General features: G+C 39.5%; 1 protein-coding gene across 2 annotated transcripts in view; it reads right to left on the reverse strand.

Annotated features, from left to right (window-relative positions):
* RASGRF2 (Ras protein specific guanine nucleotide releasing factor 2) overlaps window positions 1-22,073 on the reverse strand; it is a 250,919-nt gene that overhangs the window by 100,901 nt on the left and 127,945 nt on the right. For both annotated transcript variants that reach the window (XM_082724736.1, XM_082724735.1), the window contains exons 13-16: window positions 17,158-17,240; window positions 11,494-11,742; window positions 10,424-10,812; window positions 2,874-2,999 (exon numbers count right to left, since the gene is read on the reverse strand). In XM_082724736.1, coding sequence (XP_082580862.1) covers window positions 2,874-2,999; window positions 10,424-10,812; window positions 11,494-11,742; window positions 17,158-17,240 — 847 coding nt within the window. The remainder of the gene's footprint in view (window positions 1-2,873; window positions 3,000-10,423; window positions 10,813-11,493; window positions 11,743-17,157; window positions 17,241-22,073) is intronic.

Below are 22,073 nucleotides of genomic sequence, written 5' to 3' on the forward strand. Positions count from 1 at the left end.
TGTCATTTTTTCCAGAGAAGAACAGATCAATGAGAGAACAAAGTGCTAAAAGGGTAACAATGACCCCAGAAAAATATACACTAAACAAATCAAAAGAGACAAAACTGGGGGGGGGGGTGCGGAGAAAGGAAAATAAATAAGTAGAAAGAAAAGGAAAAAAAGAATATGATCAGGCTGGTGAATAGAAAACAGCCACACACTAGATTTTGGGTGTATTTTGGTCTGTTAGAAGAAATGGTCTCCCAAAATTTTAAAGAAAGTAAAACTTTTATATATATATAAAAATAAGGGTAAATATGATGAAGGGTGACTGTAAAGATGAAAATTAAAAAAGATTTTTGAAAAGCAATAGATAAAACAAGAAGTTGGTTGAAAAAGGGAAGAAAAAAATTTAAAAAATTTAAAAGGAGAGAATGTGATCAGGCGGGAGGCTATAACAAAGTAATACACTAGATTGAGGGTATATTTTAGTCTGTTAGAAGAAACTTTATCTTGAAATTTTAAAGAAAGAAAAATAAATATATATACAAAAATAAGGTTAAATACAATGAAGGGAAAGAATATGACTATGAAAATGATAATTTAATACAATTTCAAAAAAAGAATTGATAAGAGTAAGATGTTGGTTAAAATAGGAAAGAATTTTTTTTTTTTAAATGAGAAAAGAAGAAAATTTTAAAAATTAACTTCAGGGGCGCCTGGGTGGCTCAGTGGGTTAAAGCCTCTGCCTTCGGCTCAGGTCATGATCCCAGGGTCCTGGGATCGAGCCCCGCATCGGGCTGTCTGCTCCGCAAAGAGCCTGCTTCCTCCTCTCTCTCTTTCTACTGGCCTCTCTGCCTACTTGTGATCTCTGTCTGTCAAATAAATAAATAAAATCTTTAAAAAAAAATTAACTTCAAAAACCTAAAGAATCATGGGGAAATAGCCATGAATTCCATGTATTGTATTCCCCTAGCACTGGTGTTTTATAGTTCTCATTGATCAGTAAACTTGGTCTTGGCTGGATGTTCTTGCTGATCTTCTGGGGGAGGGGCCTGTTGCAGTGATTCTCAAATGTCTTTGCCTGAGGTGGAACTGTACCACCCTTGCCAGGGGCCAAGTAACCTGCTCGGTTCCCTCTCGGGAGCTTTTGTTCCCTGAAAGCTTTCCAGAAGCTTTAGAGGAGGAGAATGAAAATGGCGGCCCCTCAATCTCTGGTCCCCGAGGAGCTGAGAGCTCAGGGCCCCACTCCTCAGTGCACCGTCAGAGAAAAGCAGTAAATCCTTCCTCTCTTCCTGGTCTCCAGCCACACTCTGTGCTCACCCAGACTGTGACCAAGCGTTTCTATCTCTGGCACATGACCCTGTTTGGAGTCTCTAAACCCAGAAGATTCCTGTGCTGCACTCCCATGCCACTGTTCCCAGGGGAGGAAGGTGAGTCTCCCCAGATCTGTCACTTACGGGGTCCCTGCTCAAAGTGTGGTCTGACTGTGCCTCGGATCACAGTTTAAGGTAACTCTCAGCTAAGAGCCCCCTCCTTGGCTCCGTCTCTGCAGCCAGCTTCTGATCTCTGATACCTGGGAGCTCTGCCGCACTCTGGCACCCACGGTCTTTCTGTGACCCCAAGGTACCTGAGACCACCCTGTGCCTGAGACAGCTCCACCCCCGCTTAGCCTCTGGAGTGACGTCCCTCAGTGGTGCAGACTTCTAAAAGTTCTGTTTTTGTGCTCTGGTGCTATACTGCTTGCCGGAGCTGGCTGACAGAGGCTCCCTCACCGCCGGGATCTATCTTCTCAAATATCACTTCAGATTCACTTCTCCACAAGTCCTACCTTCCAGTAGGTGGAAAAGTGTTCATATAATTGCTGCTCTTCTTTTCTTAGATCTCCTGTTGAGTTTGTAGGTATTCAGAATCGTTGGTAACTATCTAGTTGAATTCCTGGGACCACATAAAATTTAGGTCTCCTATTCCTCCATCATCTTGTTCCTCCCAGTCCCCAGTGAGTCTTCTGACAACAGCCTGACCAGGTTAGCTTCTCTTGGAGCTGACTGCAAGACAACAACTTCTACCACTTGGCCAAGGCTACAAATGAACGGCCATGTGTAGCCTTTTGCCAAACTTTTCTACTTAAAGCAGGTTTATGAAAGTCTAAAAAGCTTTACCTTTAACTTGGATTACTTCGGGGAGTTTGGTTTCATAACTGAATAGTTTTCTCTTGTAGCTTAAAATAACTTGAGGAGAAAAAAACGAAACAATTCACAACCAACCGTTGTGTTTTTGTTTTTGATTAGTAAAGAATATAAGGATTAACAATACATCTGTTTAATTTGTTTTTAAATATTTCTAGGGTTTAAAAAATGTTTAAAGTTTATAATTCATAATGGAAAATCATCTGAATGCATACCCTAATGGCAAACCACTGTAAAAATGTTTCAAAAAACCACTTTATTTGAATTTTTTTGTTTGAACAATGGGAAGATAAAAGATTTCTACCTTTCACTCTAACGGTTTTTCCTCCAATTAGAGGACATTTCATATGTTCTATAACAAATTATGGGTTATGCTTTATAAGTTTTCTAACTATAGAAAATACACCAGTTTTTTGCCACATGAGCAATAATAATTCTTCAAACAGCCATCCTTTAAGAACAAGCTTCTTGATTCCTGTTATTCCACAGAGTGCCGGGCAGTGATGGGGCAAGATCAGTATTAGTTACACTAATGACATATTCTCTAATCATTTATTTCTCCACTACTTGACAGTTACATTGTTTCCTTCCAACTAATTTTTGTAACTGAGATTAAAAAATATTTGGGGAGTACAACAGGCAAAGAAAGATTTGGAAGCTAGAAACTAACTTTTGCGTTTATATTTTCGCGTCTCCTGAGCTTACCTACAGGCTGACGATAGCGGAGGTGCTGTGGAGTGGAGGGTGATCGGCAAGGTGAAAGGTCCGTGCTGTCTGCCACTGGGGAACTTTCCACTCCTGCTCGGTCCACCGGTGCAGATTCTAGGACGGCTGTTTGGAAACATCGGGAATTTTAACAACCAGGCCATGAATTCAAGATGTTCTTGTCAGTAGTATATACAGAAACACAAAGGTCTATTATGGATAACTGACTTCCAGACTAGTCTACATTTTTAAAGGGCTTTAATATGAAATCAAGTCATTCCTCCTAGCAGAGTGCTAATGTCACTAAATCTCAGTGCAGCGTCTTCTTTATCCCTGTCTCACTGACCCTGCTGAGCCTGGCTAACTGTACCCAGTCCTTTCTGCCCAACACAACAGCAGATGTTCAAAAGAACAGGGGATGTGCTATGGGTTCCCTACCCGCCAGAAGAGTAGGGCAAGAAGAACACTCCCAGATTGTAAATCAGACTGGGATCAAAATTGGGACTTCACTAATTCTTAAGCCAACTGAAGTTTGAAACTCTATCAGTGTGCCCCACCCCCCCCAACAAGAAGCTCTGGGGACTCCTAAGGGTCTAGAGCTGCCCTGACCAACATGGTAGCATTAGCCAAATGTGACTAGATAAATTTAAATGAAAACTAACTGAAGTTAAATTACTATTTCAGCTCCTTACTTGCACTAGCCATATTTCAAGTGTTCAGTACCAAGTGTGGCTGGTGGTTACAGTACAGGATGACAGAGACAGAGAGCATTTCCAGCCTCCCAGAGAGTTCTGTTGGACAGCCCTGATCTAAAGCTACAGATCAGCAGGAGGCAAGTGGAAATTTTTAGAATGAGCCATGGGGAAAGCTTGAGATCGTCTGAGCCTTTTCATTCCAGCTAAGGTCTCATGAATAAAAGACACATCACTCTAGGGTCACCTTAGGCTACTACTGACGACGTTTCTGTGCCACTTGTGCTGGCTTATTAACCAGCTAAAACAACAACCCTGCGTACGTTCTTTCACAGAAAAAAAAAAAAAATTCATACATTTCCACCAATCCTCTTGTATTTCTTTTTTCCTTGGGCTTTTCACTAACTCGTAACAACTCTGTCTCCTCCACTAACTTTCCATGACCCCTGTCAGCAAGACTGCTCTCAGCCCTGCTCCCTTTGTCATTTCATTCAAGATTTCACTCAATAAACCCTTCCAAAAATACCTAATGACTTCTTGCATGTGATTTACTTCCTTGCAAATAGGGCCACGGACACGATCCGGCTCTTCCGCCACACAAAGGGGCCAGGGAAGGGAATCGGTTAGTCTCTTTCCCTGAATGACATAATTACAGTTAAAGCTGGCAGTGATGCAGGATACAGACAAAAAATTCATGCTTAGCTGTTAGTTTTATTATTTTCTAAATAACTCCCTCAAAATTCTGTAATGGAAGGCATCTGCTCTGCAAGAGCAAGCAGAATATCAAATACACGTGTCCTTGGGCTGATTCAACCATTCAATCCTCTGAGGCAAATGAAAAAATCATTTCATCAGCAATTACGCTGAACCCGAAAAACTTCCCAGTGAGAGAGATGGTCAGGCCTTGAATATCCCCTGAAAGAACAGGAAAGCAAAGAATAACACTGTAAGCAAACAGAGGCAGCTACAGAGAGAAGAAACCCTGCCAGCAGGGTAGGGGACAAGCAGCATTTCCTTCTGGCATGTTCGCTTTCAATCAAGTTCCATGCAAACAGCTTTGCTTTCAGGACGAGTAGGCAGATGTGGGCTCAAAACAAATGCTAAAATTGGGAGCACTTTCAGCCCACAGGCAGGCAATTTTCAAGCTAAGAACACAGAAACAGACACCGGTGATGCAGGCTATGCAGCAACACTTAGGCTGGCTTGTACAGCAGGGACCCGAGGGCACGTTGGCAGGTGTGGTGAGAGACCCCAATACAGGCAGCGGCCCTGTGCCTTCCCTTGCTTGCCTGCCCACTGGCTGGATTTTTGTGGAGAGCTCACCATTGGGTGGGCATACGGAAGTGAGCTGGGCTAAAATGTGCACTTCTAAGGAAAATCCAGGGTGAAAGAAGGTGGGACCTGCCTGCTAGGAAGAAAGGAGGGCCTAATGAATAAAACAAGCCTGGGGCAGATAGGGGAGGCCAGGGAGATTGGATGGGGTCAGGGAATTAAGGGTCTTTCTTTTCCCTCCAAGTTCATCTTTTTGCTCACTCGGTGAGATAGCTCCTGTTTCTCTTCCTCCTATTTATGTCATTTGAAGTTTTCTTGCCAGGAAATATTGCAAGCCTGGCATTAGCAGTGCAGTGACAATAAAACGGGACAAAGGTGACTAGCATTTTTCACATGGTGTGCCCTGAAACTGTCTAGCAGGTCAACAGTGAGAGAAACCTATGGCCTCAGGAGGGACCTAATGGAGGAAGCCGGTATTACGTAATGAGGTTGTACAGAGTTGTATCCTGAAGTGAAAAGCCAAAAATGTATAAACTGTTGGCATAAAATTCTTATTCAAGTTTGCCAACTGTTTTAAGTGTTAACATTATGCAAAGCACATGCAAACATCTTTCAAATTAAAGACAGATCAGTGTCTCCCTTTTCTTTGCCAATTAGAATTTTCAAGACTAGACAACAGTGTTAACACAGCAGCACTCTTGGCTCCTACAGACATCATGTATACACATACACACAGAACCTGTCAGACTGATGCTGAAGAAAAGTGCTTTATCCATGACATTCTTAGGCCTATTCATGACCAGTATTACCCATTTACCAATGCAAAATAAAAGAAAAATTTATGATTCCTGTTTCACCTCTTCAGAAAAATGCCATAGAGCTCCCCAGTCTCCAGTGTTAATTCTGAGCATTCTACTCACAGCACTTCCTTTATGAATTCATGGGATAAATTGTTCTCAAATCCCAGTAGGAAGAAAAGATATGCCTGCACACCAATATCTTCTTAGGTTTCATATGAATCACAGAATTGATTATTTTCAGAACCCAAATCAGGGCGGCTCTAGGAACTACAGAAGACCACACAGTGTTGTGTTCACTATTCACTACCCATACCCTTGGCCTCATACAGTTTTTCTCCATTACCTGATTTCCTTATTCATTTTACTTTTAATCCAGCTGTTCCATGTTCCTGTTTGAACTACCATCTTAGCTACTTGTTAGGAACAAATAGAAACAGGATGGCAAGTAAATACATTAAAAATAATCAGAAAACAGCTACAGAAAGGGAAAAGAAATAAAGATGTAAAAGGGATGGAGAACCATCTATCATGCTAATGCACATCAAAAGAAAGCCAGAGCACCCATATTTATATCAAACTAGATTTTAAATCAAAGTGTAACAAGAGATGAAGAAGGGCATTATCATAATTAAGGGGTCTGTCCATTAAAAAGACCTAACAATTGTAAATATTTATGCCCCCAACTTGGGAACACCTAAATATATGAATCAATGAATAACAAATATAAAGAAACACATTGATAACAATACAATAGTAGTAGGGGATTTTAACACCCTACCTATAGCAATGAATAGATCATCTCAGCAAAAGATCAACATGGTAACAATGGCTTTGAACAACACACTGGACCATATGGATTTAACAGATATAGTCAGAGCATTTCATTCTAAAGCAGCAGAATAGACATTCTTTTTGAGTGCACATGGGACATTCTCCCAAATAGATCACACACTGGGTCACAAATCAGCCCTCAACACATACAAAAAGATTGAGATTGTAGCATGCATATTTTCAATCACAACAATGAAACTTGAAGTCAACCACAACAAAAAAATTTGGAAAGATCACAAATACATGGAGGTTAAAGAACATCTTAGTAAAGAATGAATTGGATAACCAGGACATTAAAGAATAAATGAAAAAGGTACATGGAAGCAAATGAAAATAAAAACATAACAGTCCCAAACCTTTGAGATATAGCAAATGCAGTCCTACCTCAAAAAGCTAGAAAAGTCTTAAATACACAGCCTAACTTTACCCCTGAAGGAGCTAGAAAAAGAACAGAAAATAAAACATAAAGCCAGTAGAAGAAGGGAAATAATAAAGATTAGAGAAGAAATAAATGATACAGAACTAAAGGGGGAAGAAAAACTGTAGAACAGATTAACAAAACTAAGAACTGGTTCTTTGAAAGTATCAATAAAATTAATTAATCTCTAACCAGACTTATCAAAAAAAAAAAAGAGAAAGGACCCAAATAAATAAAATCAGGAAAGAAAGAAGAGAGGTCACAACAAATGCCACAGAAATACAAATAAGAGAATATTATGAAAAATTATATGCCAGCAAACTAGGCAATCTGGAAGAAATGGACAAATTCCTAGAGACATATAAACTAGCAAAACTGAAACAGGAAGAAATCTAAAACCTAAACAGACCCAAAACCAGTAAAGAAATTGAATCAATAATCAAAAATCTCCCAACAGACAAGAGTTCAGGGCCAGATGGCTTCTCTAGAGAATTCTACCAGACATTTAAAGAGTTAATAACTATTCTTCTCAAACTGTTCCAAAAAATGGAAATGGAAAGAAAACCTTCAAATTCATTCTACAAGTCCAGCATTGCCTTAATTCCAAAATCAGACAAAGACCCTACAAAAAGGAGAATTACAGGTCAATATCCATGAAGAACACAGATGCAAAAATTCTCAACAAGATACTAGCAAATTGAATCCAATGGTACATTAAAAGAATTATTCACTTCGATCAAGTGGGATTTATTCTTGGGCTGAAGGGTGGTTCAATATTCACAAATCAATCAAAGTGATACACCACATTAATAAAAGAAAGGATAAGAACCATATGATCTCTCAGTAGAGGCAGAAAATGTATTTGACAAAATACAGCACCCATTCTTGATAAAAACTTTCAATGAAGTAGGTATAGATGGAACATATCTTAACATCATATAGGCCATATATGAAAGACCCACAGCTAATATCTTCCTCAACAGGAAAAAAACAGAGCTTTTTCCTCTTCAGTTAGGAAAAAGGTATGTTCACTCTCACCATTACTATTTAACATAGTACTAGAAGTCTTAACCTCAGCAATCAGACAACAAAAAGAAATAATAAGCACTCAAATCAGCAAGGAAAAGGTCAAACTTTCACTATTTGCAGACATGATAGTCTACATAGAAGACCCAAAACAGCCTACCAAAACATTGCTAGAACTGATACATAAATTCACCAAAGTCGCAGGATATAAAATCAATGTACAGGGACACCTGGGTGGCTCAGTTGGTTAAGTGTGCAACTCTCAACAACCCAGAGAACATGACCTGAGCTGAGAAACTAAGAGTTGAATGTTCAACCAACTGAGCCACACAGGTGCCCCTGAGAACCCAATATTTTCACCACACCATTATTCATAGGTTTTCTCCATCTTTGGCTGCCAGTCATAAATGATTAATGCTGACACATGACAAGCTCTCCAGTTGTCAAGAGCTGTGACCACAATGATTGCACATCAGTCCAACATCTGCACCAACCAGTCTCTAGCAGACTTTGTCAGTGTCCTTTGGAGCTTAATCCAGTTCTTTCTCTCTCTCTCTCTCTCTCTTTTTTTTTTTTTTTGGTCTCCCTGAGTCTAACTTGAACCAGGGGGAATAGCTACTGATTCCTACCAGTAGCCACACCTCCATCCCAGATAGTAGGGCAAACAGGTTTTATATGACATTAGACCATTACTACATACTCTGGGCTTGGGTGTTGAAGACCTGAACCAGGGAACTTGGTGAGCAATGTCAAAATCTGCAACAAGTTAAGAGGAAGAATTAGCCATGATGGGCAATGGGCAGCTTGACTGAGGACCTCTAGAACCATGACATGAGTTCAGACCAACCTCAAAGCCATGAATGTCTGACACTAACATGCTTACTCTTAAAACTCTCCTAACTCAAAATAACACAAGAATCCAGACTTAGACCCAGACTTCTATTCATTACACTCCAATTAAAGGAGGGAACAGATCTTCCCATATTCTGGGAAATTTCTGTGTTTCCCAGGACACCCTGCCCCACGGGGGAGGTCTGTGATAAGCTTCTCTAAGTCACTCTTTCCACAGAGGTTCCCAGGCTGATGCTGGATGGAACACCAAATGTACTTGTCAGCTTGCATTATTCCTGAGAATCCATCACGATTCTACTACAGCTTGTTGTTCTAATGACTTTTTAATTATCTTCCTCCTTTCCTCCTCCTTAGTTGCTAACTTGTCAATTTAAGGCATTTCTTGTTTAAAAGGGTGCTACTTTTGATGATGGCAACCATCCAGTTAAAATTCCATTAAGTTCTTCAGCCAGGAGGCTTATTTTTAAATTATGTCAAGCTAGAAGCTTCAACAGGTAGAGAAGCAAGGTTCTCTGCTTCCATCTGGGTGATTGCCCTTGGAATTTGGACACTTTGATTGAATACCCAATATTTTTTATGTCATCAATAAATAAATCAGTTATCATACAGCAAAAAAAAAAGCTCTTTGCTAATTTTGCTATGAAACCTTTTTATTTTCACCACAGAAACATTATTAAAGCAACAAAAGTCACCTCCTATAACCCCTACTCTGTACTGAGCTGCAAAAGGCAAGTTAGACAGGACACAAGATCCTTGCTTAGTTAATGGAATGTTTTGTTTGATTCACTCATTTAACAAAAATTAACCACCTGCCAGGCACTAGCCAAGGCACAGAGAGTACAGAGATGAACAAGACAGACAATGTTGCTGATCTTATGGAACTTACACGTCCAGGCAAGAGGAACAACTAGTACAAAGGCCCTGAGGCAGAAATGTCTGAGCTATTTCTGAGATTAAAAAATGCAATCCCCATCACAGCATCTATTAGGCAGGGTGAGGGGCATGATGGAAACAGGGGCTAGAAAGATAGACAAGATCTAAGTCTCATGGTATCTTAAGGTCTTGTGAGGGAAAACAGATTTTAATCTAAGTGCCACAGAAAATCAGAGAATTTAATCAGGAAAACATAATCTAATTCATCTTTTTTTTTTAAAAAAAAAACATTTTGGCTTTATGGACAATGAACACCATCTCGAATTTCATTTTTTCCCCCTCTATCTCTGTTGTAATATGAAGCACTGCCTCAGTAACCAAACTGAAGAAGCCATCTTAATGCTTCCAGGCTGGGTCATCCTCATCAGGGGAGTATCATTACCCAACCAAGCCTTAACCAAAGTATCAAGTATCATTACCCAACCAGCCTTAACCAAATCCCATGAAGAACCTTCCAGTAATACCGTTCAGATAATGCTGTTCTTCCATACACAGCTGACTACAATTAGACTTTTACTGTAGAAGACCCCAGGACAGCTAACTTTGCCCTCCTTTGCACATAGGCTAGAGTGACCTACAGGCACTGCCCCTTCTAACTAGCCATTATATTCATTCCACTTTCAACAGAGGAGTAGGAAAGCTGTAAAGAAAGGGATCTAGGGTTCCAGAAGGAATGGTGGGGAAGCAGGTGGCCAGCAAACACAGGGTGTGGCAGGTGGATAATACCTCTTTGAATACTTCGTTTTAGCTTGTTACACAGATCCATGCGGGGGTTATCTAGAGACTCCTCTATAGATCCCGGGCTTTGTTCTGGAGAAGGAAGGCCTCTGCTGAGATCCAATGGTACTTTGCCAGGGTGCGGTGGTGGGGATGCAGCAGGGCTGTGGGTGGTGGTAGGACTGCTGGATGCTGAGCAGGTGGTCAGGTCCAAAGCTCCTATCCTTGAGTTCAACGGAGAAGTCAAGGACAGCTTTCTGGCCCTCACTGGGGAGGACGTCCTGGACACAGCCAGTGGTGGTGGGGAAGAGAATTTGCGACACAAGCGTGGGGATTTGCCATCCACCAAATGTTCACCTCTATTGTTCTGGCTGGTAGCAAAAAACAATTCTAATGACCTAAAAATAAGAGCAGAAGCTATTGACAGATGATAGCCAAGTAAAGACTATTCCCTTGATTATCATTCAGAAAATGCTCCCTACATTAAAAGGCCACAATATCATCACACTTTCGTTGCTGAATTTCCTTCATTTAAATGTTACCTATATACCACACATTTGCTGAAGGAATACAGACAATTTTCAGGCCTTGTCTAATCCCTTGCTTACTCGACTGTGACCCAAAGACCAGTAGCATTGGTATCTCTGGGGAGCCTGTCAGAAATGCAGAACTCAGGCTCCACTCCAGATATGCTAAATCACAGTCTGCAATTTAACAAGACCCCTGGGTGATTTTTAATATACGTTCAAGTTTGAAAAGCACAACTGTTAAAAAAGAAAGAAAGAAAGAAAGAAAGAAAGAAAGAAAGAAAGAAAGAAAGAAAGAAAGAAAGCAAGCCTAAGACAATAGTTAGCTTCCAAATAATCACGGAGGAAGCAATGAGTTGGGGACTCTAGAGTTCTCAACTTCTTCCATGGGAACCATCTGTGAACTCTACCCCCCCACCCCTCTACAGGCAGGCCAAGTTCCCAGGTGAGCCAATCCTGTAGGAGCAGCTCTACTGAATGTCTGCTCAGCTGGATGGAGACTCAGGCACCCAGGGGGGGCCAACTTCCATGACAGGCAAGTCTAGAGCCTACCTGACAGGGATGGAGGTAAAAGGCCTCTTGTATATATCGGAAAGTTTTGCCAGCACCACAGCTGCCGTAGTGAAAATACGATAGGTGTGCAGAAAGGTGTTGAGGAAATCAATACTAAGAAATCGCAAGTCTGTCAGCCGCTCCAGGAGGCGCTCCACACTGGCATAGCGGATCTGGGGCACTTTGCAGGAGTTGAGGGTTTTACTGAAGCAAATGTCAGTGTCATCTTTATGAAGACGGGCATCAGACCTACACACAAAGCAGGAACATGAGAACAATACCGGGGCATGGCTTCCTCTCCACCACTGAATATTTCAGTATTCAGAGACACAAACTTGTATGAGTACTTCCCATCATATTTGATAAAAGATGTTGAAATGACTTATTACACGCAAGAAGGCAGGGCTATAAAAACAACAACTACATTATTATAATTTAGGAAGGTCAGAATTAATTGTGAAGAAGGTAAGAATAATTCATTTCACTCTGTGGATTCCTTCTGTAGGGGAAGAAAATTATTTTCCCTCTACCTTTCTGAGTTCTTGGATGAGACTCTTAGAAGACAGGTTAGGAAGAGAAAAACAAACAGAAGTTTATTAACATGCATACCTCATGTACACATGGGAGATACCCAGGGAAAAATAAGAAACTCCCAGAGGTAGCTTAGAATTCAGGCTTAAATACCATCTTAAGAGGGAAAATGGGTGGGGGGTGAGGTGGGTAGGCCTCTTAGAGAAGAGAAAATGATTTTTAGGAAAGATGAATGGACCCTTAGGAGACTAGATAGGAGGTATGATAATTTGGGACAGCTCGTTTGGGTGAGGGGTTGAATTCTAGTCTTTTCCCGTACAATAAATTCAATCCTCCCTGGTTGATGAAATTCTCAGGGAGGGGATTTATGACGTCTGAGTGCCTTTTGGAGGATCTGTCTTTAGGCAAATAAAAGGAGTTCAGAGAGCGTTTCTCCCTGCATTTGCTGTTTTTCAAGTGCTTATAGTTCAATCAATATGCCTAAGTAGCATGTTTGGGGTGGGACATTTCTGCTGTCCTGCACTTCTCTCTGTCTAGTTCAATAGTTTTATTATAGAAAAGAAACCAAATGTCCTCTTTAGGAGGGCCATTGCTTATGCCCTTAAATCAGCATGTCAGAAGTATGCTTAATAAGTAATGGGTGATGTTTTTCTCACAGATGGGTAGAGGGGAGAGGGAGCTACAGATATCCCTGCTGTATCTGTGGTTATTTTTTCCCTCACTTCTAATTTTGTGCAATTGTTCCCCCACCCCATCTTTTTTTTTTTTTTTTTAACTATTTTAACTAAACTGACCAAGAGGTTATGTTATTAGGTATTTTTTTCCCTTTAGAGCTGGCTCTTTGAACAATTCTACGGTTCTTCTATATTTTAACATATTTGTTTCTGTACTTGTCTTATTTTCTTCCCACACTTTCTTACAGTTTGTCGTTCTTTTTCTAACTTCTTCAACTGAATGCTTAATTCACTTCATTCTTCCTGGCTCATTAATGAGTTTAAGTCTATCTGTTTTATTAGTACAGTTTAATCCACAAATTGTGTGAAATGTTATGTCTTCATTATTTTGCAATACTTTATAGTGTTTGAAATATCTTCATTTAAAAAAACATAATAATGGATGCCTGGGTGGCTCAGTTGTTAAGTATCTGCCTTCGGTTCAGGTCATGATCCCAGGGTCCTGGGATTGAGCCCCGCATCAGGCTCCCTGTTGGCGGGAAGCCTGCTTCTCCCTCTCCCACTCCCCCTGCTTGTGTTTCTCCTCTCACTGACTCTCTCTCTCTCTCTCTCTCTCTGACAAGTAAATAAATAAAATCCTCAAAAAAAAAAAAAAAAGTAATGGAAGAGATTACCCATGAACAGTATCCACCATTGCCCCCCCAACCCCCACTTCCTGCAGTGTTCTGCGTTTTCTCATTCTGTAAAACCTCCCATCTGGCTGCTCCTTCACCCACCTGGATTCCCTGGGGGCCTGAGCAGCCATCCCAGGTGGATGAGCACACTAGCGGGAAGGTTCACACAGCAGCCCTCACTTGCACATTTGTTCGAAAGGCCAAAGGAGGCCAGCAGAGAGGCAAAGCTTGTAAGGGGAGATGCCTGGAAGCAGAGGCTGAATCCAAATAGGGCTCAAAGAAATGCACACCTTCGTTAGGACTGCCCAGGGCTTTCGCATTCTCTTCTGAGATCCCTTGTTCCCCTCCACTGCAGTTACCTCAGAACAGGCCATCAGTGAAGTCCAGGATTTCACCAACTGATCAAAGGACATACTGCGGGGCTAGGAATGTTCAGTAAGGCAACTGCTTGCTTAGAATCAGCTCGCTTGTTGTGAGTGCCCTGAATTAGCCCCTTCAGCACTTTGAGGGAATTTAAATTATATATTTATTTTCTTAAAAATAAAAAGGAATCAATAACTTTCTTAGCTTGCTCTTGGAAACTTCCCACCCCAACCCATGCGGGGTGCAGGCAGAAGTACTTCATTTGCAGGCTCAAAAGAGCATTTTAAATGAGCAGCTTACCCCTGCTGAGGAACTAAGGGTGGCCCGTTAGTTTTAGCCACTTTATTGATCTCGAAAATACACAAGAGCATCTTTTGAGATCCTTGAAAATGGCATGGGGCTCTTTTTTTCCCACTCACTATGTGACCCTTAATCAACTTTACTCTTAGGGTCCTTAATTTTCTCATTAGGAGAAAGACCTTAAGAACTTTCATGAATCAACCAGTCTGTCCAGAAGATGGATGATCAAGGTAATCACTTTCTCCCCCATCATTTTCCCTTTAAAAATCTCTGTTTTCTAAGAAAGGTGAGGTTGACTATTATTAAAAGGAAGCAACCCTTACCCTACCCTATCCTAAAATGGAAGCATCACTTAAAGGGGAATTTTCACCTAAAAATATCATAATTTTGCATTCTAATAGTGGTTCTGAGCTTTGCAGCTTTTGGCTCTAATTACTTTACTCAAAACACTTGAAGAAATGGGGTGCCTGGCTGGCTCAGTTGGCAGAACATGCAACTCTTAATCTCAGGGTCGTAAGTTCTAGCCCCACGTCGGGCATGGAGCTTACTTAAAAAACAGCAACAACACTGGAAGAAAAAACTATGTTGTGGCAACATTAAATTAAAATAAAAATGACTAATGATACCACTGTCCTTCAGAATTATGATCTTCCTTTTAAGAAAATAAATTAAATATGATGAAATTATTTAATTTTCTTTTATTACACTGAATGGAGTGTTTATTTCCTAAGGGGCTCTCAAGTGAGATACAATGCATTACTTAAGCCTCCTGTGACAATAACAACTCCTTTTTTGGCGAACTTAAAAAAAGCAATCTTGAGACCTGAAACCCAAATCACCTATTATAATTAAGTTTTAAATGGAAGTGAGTGCCTCCACAGTGACACCATGTCAGTAATAAGACACAATGAGGGGAAAAAAAATGTTGTCTTTTTTTTCATGGTATGTGGCCAAGGAGATGCACAGGAAGGAGCTCATACAGAATTTAGAATAGGTCCACAGGGGGAACTATCAGAAGCAAGAGAGACTGTCAAATTATCCTCTTTCCTCTGACTGAGGATAATCAGGCTCAGTAAGGCTGAGGAAAGTGGAATGAAGAAATATATGAGACTTTACTCTGCCTCAGGTGTACATTCAGAATAGGCTAGATGGGCATCAGAATATGCGTGACTCTAATCAAAAATCTTTACAGCCCGAGATACAGGTTTCCGTCCTAGGAGGAGAGCGGTTCCTCTCATCTGTGCTCCCAAAAGAGGAAAGTCGCGGTCTGCGTGTGAGGCAGTTACACATGAAAGGCTGGACATGGACATTGTCAAACGGACATCATAGGTGACAGAAGATGCCTCTGAGTGTCAGCCATAACCAGTTAGGCATGAAATTAAAGTTTGTATCTTTATTCATTTTTAAAGTCAACAAAGTATATGGACAGCATATGTAAAGTAGCTCTAGGGTTTAGGAGCTTATAACTTAGCTGCAATGTCCAATTTACATATTCTCATTCTAAAGCGGTTGGGACTTCCATGGCTGTCTAGCCTTCAAGAAACTACTTTTAAAAAATGAATAAAAGTAACACAAGCTATTTTGTGAAATATTAAAATAATAATCCTATGGTAGAAAATTAAACTAACTCTAAGCTAATGATGCCAATTTAAAAATTAAGTCACAATTTGGACCTCTTGGTTGAATACTGCATACCTGGTCTTAATCTTAATATCATACATTTTTAACTAATATGGTTTAAAAAAAAAACTAGACTAAGTCAAAAACAAAAAAACTGAATGCTAAAGGAATCTACGCCCTAGAGCCTTAAAACAATTCTACCTAAAATGTTTTTAAATTTGACCGGTAATTTAAAATACTGTTATTCTTTCTCAGTTTATATTTTTCTTTTTTTTTTTTAAGATTTTATTTATTTATTGGACAGAGAGAGAAATCACAAATAGGCAGAGAGGCAGGCAGAGAGAGAGGAGGAAGCAGGCTCCCCGCTGAGCAGAGAGCCCGATGCGGGGCTCAATCCCAGCACCCTGAAATCATGACCTGAGCCAAAGGCAGAGGCTTAACCCACTGAGCCACCCAGGTGCCCCATTTTATATTTTTCTGTAGTAATTACAGTACTAGTGCAATGTACTTTGCCTTCATCTGATACAATAATAAGTTCTAAAAGCTGTACTGCTGGGATGGTGCTAAGAGCACTGATTTCCTATCAGAAGAGGAAAATTAATGTTATTTATTGCCTTGGCACAAATAGCTCAGATCTAAAAAAAAAAAATCCACATTAAAAATGCATAGAAGACAAATATTTTCTTAGTTTCATGTAACTTTTTAAAAAAGATATAACAGGACTGCTCTCAAAAATACATTTTATTCTTAGAATTTGAATTGCAAAAAAACCAAAAAAACCAACAAACAAAAATGAGAACAGGGAACAATTTGGTCATCTCAAAATACTCCTGAAACCACTTCGGAATTTATAACTGAAAAAGTATGTAGAGACAAAAGCATTAATACAGAGAGCAATGGCACATAGTTAATGATATAATTTCTCACTGAAAACTACCATTTCCCTATTGGCCACTTTAAATTATAGGATATGTTTTGTTAACAAAATAGAGCGAGAGCATGATGACAGACTTGGGCAAATCCACACGTAGGCATGGTAGATGGTACCCTACATATATACATGGGAAGGCCAACTGATTCATGTCACGTGTCTTTGAAATCTAAATATATCTCTATAACCAAATCTGAGTAATACAATTCATATCCACTGGGAAGATACCAGAAGAATATGCCATATTTTGACCCAGACCCTGACCCTGGGTATATTTGGCTGTCACAGCTTTTCATATTGAACTTGAAAATCTCAGTAGGCTTTTGCCCTGAATGAAAGCATATGTAAGAGTATGAAAAACATTTTTCTAGGCTATGAATCAATAAACATGATCTGAAAAACCATTTTGATTGTATTATTTATAATAGCATACCATGAATTATCACATTACTATCAAGAAACATCACAAAAATGAAGCAGAATCCTATTGAAGCAATATTTTATGCAGGGCGTTATGTTCTCTACCAATTTTACTTGATTAAAATGTAAGGGAAAGGATTATTACACTTACTTAATCATATGTGGCACAGTAACTTTGGAATTCTCTTCAAATACTATAGTCATTAAACCATTACACCGTATATTGTCCACACACTGTGAAATTAAAAAACAAACAATTTCAACCCACATGAAAACCTAGGCAGATCATAGAGTCTCAGAATTGTCTACAACCACAAAAACAAGCTGAGTTTCTCATTCTGTCTGTACACAGACACACATACACACACACACTCAGCAGCATATAAACATTATACGTTAACAAACAGATGCAGTACCCAGATACCCAAACTGTACACCTGGCAAACACCCGAGGAGAGATATAAGAGCTGTTCTCCTGGATTGTACTGCCTAAGGACTCTGGCCCCAAAGTCACATCATCACAATTCTCTGCCAGTGGCTGCCCAGTTGAGAGGTTTATATCTTCTGACGGTAATTGCCTCTGCTGTATTCATTCTCTGCCTGAGGGTGGTCTTGGGCAGGCTGAGCAGACATCATGGCTTTCTTGAGCGGAACTCATCTTCTGTCTCACAAGTAAGCTCTCTGCCTGCTTCTAAGGTGCTTCTTTTGCCAACACATCCTCACTCTTTCCTAGCTTCTCTAGCAGTCTCTATTGGTGCCATGTTGATTTGATGAGGATACATTGTGTAATTTCTCCTGCTTCTGGAATGCATTAAGCCTTGTCCATCTTTTTTCTCTTTTCTTTTTAGGAGGAAAATTCAAGAACATTTGCTAATTTCCACTGCCTTATTTACTTATGCCTTATCAAGTTAAAAATTGCCTTTGCAATTAAAGAAGGGTTAGAGAAGGATTTATTTTGAATTACACAACTTCCCTTTGAACAAAACAGAACATGAAAAAAGATTTAAGCCATTTTAAAAATCAAAACTTATGTCCAGTTACTAGGATACTATGTAGTGATTTATAACTGCAATTAAGTGGTGTGAAGAGGTTGATTGGTGGAGGGTGAGGGGCATGGGGAAGAGTGTTGTACGGGGATAGGACTCACACACGGACAGGGAGAGAGACAGGATAAGTGAGTCTTTACCCCAGTGGCCTTCTATTCATTCTCAATGTTTCTAAAGCACAGTAAGGATGCCGCTTGAGTCACCAGCGCGGGAAGTCAGAGGACAGAGATGGTAGTTGGTGAGAAATGTGGAAAATGAACGATATTCCTTTAGTTTCCTTTAACATTTTAAGCAAATGGCATAGTTACACAAACAAGAGCTTTAGGATGGTTTAGGATTATAATTTCTATGTCTAGATTTTCTGTTTGGTTCTTTGACACATCGACCTGGTCCTTTTTACATAATAATGTTTTCCTTTTCCTTCCTGCCTCCTTCCCTTCTGTCCTTCCTTCCTCTCTCTTTCTGGCTTTAATATATTTTAAACATTCTTACTTTACAGTCTTTTCCAAGTTGTCACCCTATTATCTGAAGTTCTAACAATATTAATTCTGCTGTTCACTGTGTCTTCTGACTCTTTCATGATAGGTAAGTTACTTATAAGATTTGTAATTTTTTGATTTTGAACACACTATCATGAGGCCTGAATTGTAAAGTGTTGCTAACAGAGGGACTTTTGTGTTTGCTTCTACCAAGCAGTCTTGGGATTTCAACAGTCCCCAGATTTGCTTTTATGTTAATTCCTTGCTTTGGATTTTTTCACACCATGTGAATATTATGCATTTAAATTTCAAATCCATAAGCCAGAAACACATTCATTTCTTTCAAAGGAGAATTTTTCTAAAAAATCAGAACCCAAGACAAAGACGAACTTCCTTATTTCTTTTTGGGGCTAATGGGAAGAGTTTTTTGAGTCCTTATCTCACAGAAGGGATACCCTTCCAATATCCAGGCTTAAAACAGGCAGCTTAATTGGTTTCAGGGGCCCAAGGCTACCTCAGTCCCCTTAGTTAAAACCTCTCGGGCTTGGAACCAATACTCAACCTAAAATCACTCCTAGGTCTCTAGGTCATCAGCTTATAAGGTTTCTGCTCTAACTTTAAATTTCTTCAGTATTTCTGACAACTAGAGATTTCTGTAAAATATCACCAGTGTATATTTATTATCCTGATTTCATATGTTAAACATTTCTGGTTTTGTAACTAGAGGGGATCTAAATCAGCTCAGTCCTTTGCACTTTCAGAATTGGAACTTGAAAGAAATATTTTAGGTCCAAAAGATATTTATGTGATTACTTTTGACCATCTCATTATCCAGTGTCATAGCTCATTCATAACTCTTCCTGATTTACTGTATGAAACATTAAAATTATTTTCAACAGAAAAAAATTTTTCACTTACGCTCAAGTTTCAGGAAATCAAAACCTACGTGCAATCTGAACCATAGCTCAAAGGCTACATAATAAAAATTCTTATTTCCAAGAGGCTCCTCAGACAGGCCCCAGTGACAACATGGGTAGACAAACAGAACTCTTGGGGGCTCTGGGTCACTAGCTCTACTTCAATAAGAGTATTCCTTTTGTATCTCACTTCCATTAAGGACTTTCAATGATACTGCACTGGAGAAAGGGTTCTCTTCTATAAAAAAGTCACACTATAATGATCAGTGTATGAATATATTTATATTGGAACGCATGGTATATATACTCAGGACCATATAAGCTTATCTTCTAGTTATGTTGGGGAAATAATTTCGGACTGAGCCCTGGGAAAATATATGCAGCTCACTCATTCAAGAAGGACCACAATAAGCAAGGTGTCACAGATCTTTAAGCATATGTTGAATTTATGTGAATCGTAGTAAACCTTGAAATTAATAGAATTAGGGGACCTGGGTGACTCAGTTGGATAAGCGACTGCCTTCAGCCCGGGTCATGATCCTGGAATCCCAGGACTCAGTCCCACATCAGGGCTCCCTGCTCCTGCTTCTCCCTCTGACCCTCCACCATCTGGAGCTCTCTCTCTCAAATAAATAAGTATATAAATCTTTCTTTAAAAAAGAAATGAATAGAGTTAATAGAATAACATGCATATTCAAAGTAGCCCCAGGTAATTTTGATGCAACTGGCCCTTACACAATTGCTGAGAATGACAGCTCCAGCAAGGTCTTCTGAGGATCTTGCTTGAGGCCATACCTGTTCAAAGGCCACTTGTCTACTGTGATCTACCACTACCCTTTTTACCTTCTAACTTTTCTAAGTAATGGGAAGAAAGGTTAGATTCCATTTTTCTCTTTTAATTTACCTTTCATGTTAAAGTAAAAAATTCCCTATTGATTCCAGAGGAGCTATTTTAAGGGAGAAAGCATGTGAGAGTGTCATAGGTTTGTCTATACAAGGTGTGCATTTTCACATATCTGCCCAAACCAAGCTCAGAGGTGAATTTTAATTCTGCATTTTAGTTAATACCCATAATTACAGAAAAATCTGTTTAGTACACCATTATGTATGACAAGAAGACAAGCGTAAATGAATGCACTATATTGAAATGAATGGTCAAATCTTCAGCCTCAAAATTTTCCCTATAAATAGATGAAAAGGGAAGAATTATTGGTCAAGACCATTAGCTATTTGTTCGTTTTGTTGGAGGTGCCAACAGTTAATTATGGCCTTCCTGGTGTAACTAAAGGTGTAATTAATCATTCAAGCAATTGTTACTTCTAAAAATTACAGCTTCAGGGAAAGAGATCTGGCAAAAACCAGTCTTAATTTTTGTATTGAGTTCTTTATATGAAACTGGGATTGTATCAATATTCAGATACCACTTTATTATTTTAAATAAGAGTCATATGTGATTAGTGTAGCATGGTGCAGTCATTTAGCCAGGTGGCTTCAAATCAAGTCACAAAAAAAATTAAGATCTAGCAAAATAGAGGGACAAAAATAAAATGACAAAGTAATGGGGAACATATTCATAATATGACTTGAAGGAAAATGTTTATTTTCCTAGTCTGCAGGGATAGCGCCAATGAATCAATGTCCGTCTGGCATAAACAGATAAGAAAGAGAAATGGTAGAAAATATGAATCTCATTGATAATTATAGAAATATAAATTAAAATCAGTAGAGAATCACACTACTTTTCCACAAGATAGGAAGATGTGATAAATACCACAAAACTCAACAATGGCACAGGACTTAGAAAAAAGTTGCACAGATATTTTGCCAATGATGTAGTGAAATGATGAGTCACAGATTTCTTGCACTTCGGCAGTCTGTCAAATCATGAATCATGAAGTCATGGAAGTTACCAGACGCTCTACACCAACCTTACTTTCTGTAGAGAAGATGTCAATAGGACCCTGAAAGGGAGAGTAACTCCCTGTATAACAATGTTTAGTACCACAACACTTATTAACGCTAAAACCTGGAATATATCCAACTATTGGGGAAAAGGTGGAAAAGTGGTATATTAATGTGATACTGTGTGCGCGCGTGTATGTGCACACGCAAGTGTGTGGCCACTCAAAGACACCAATATGAAGAATCCTCAGGAATACAGGAAGATGTAAATGAGGTAAAACATGAAAAGGATGTATATGTACACTGGGAGGCAAACTGCAAAGTTATTTCTGTATGGCAGGACTGTGGAGGTTTTAGAAGGGGAAACCACTGATTTACAGGGCAAAGGTCGTCCTCTTTAATTATGCTAAAGTGACCTGTGGAGCTTGTTAAACCTGGGTGGGGGGAGGTTGTCTGGAACCTAGATTCAGGAACCTGCAAGTTTGCAAAAACCCTCAGGCAACTCTACCACTGTTATCTGTGGAAATACTTTGATAAATATTAATTTGGTGGGCTGAATGTTGACAGTATTTTTAGCTCCTTTTTATGTCCACATTTTTACATATACATAATAAAATATTAAACAGTACATTTTCCAGCATTCAGTGGGCTCATCTTATTAATAATAAATATGTCCACAGACACACTGGGAGACTGACAAATAACCATCAATGTATGTATAGT

The sequence above is a fragment of the Mustela nivalis genome (genome assembly GCF_964662115.1).
Source record: "Mustela nivalis genome assembly, chromosome: 3".
Taxonomy (NCBI): domain Eukaryota; kingdom Metazoa; phylum Chordata; class Mammalia; order Carnivora; family Mustelidae; genus Mustela; species Mustela nivalis.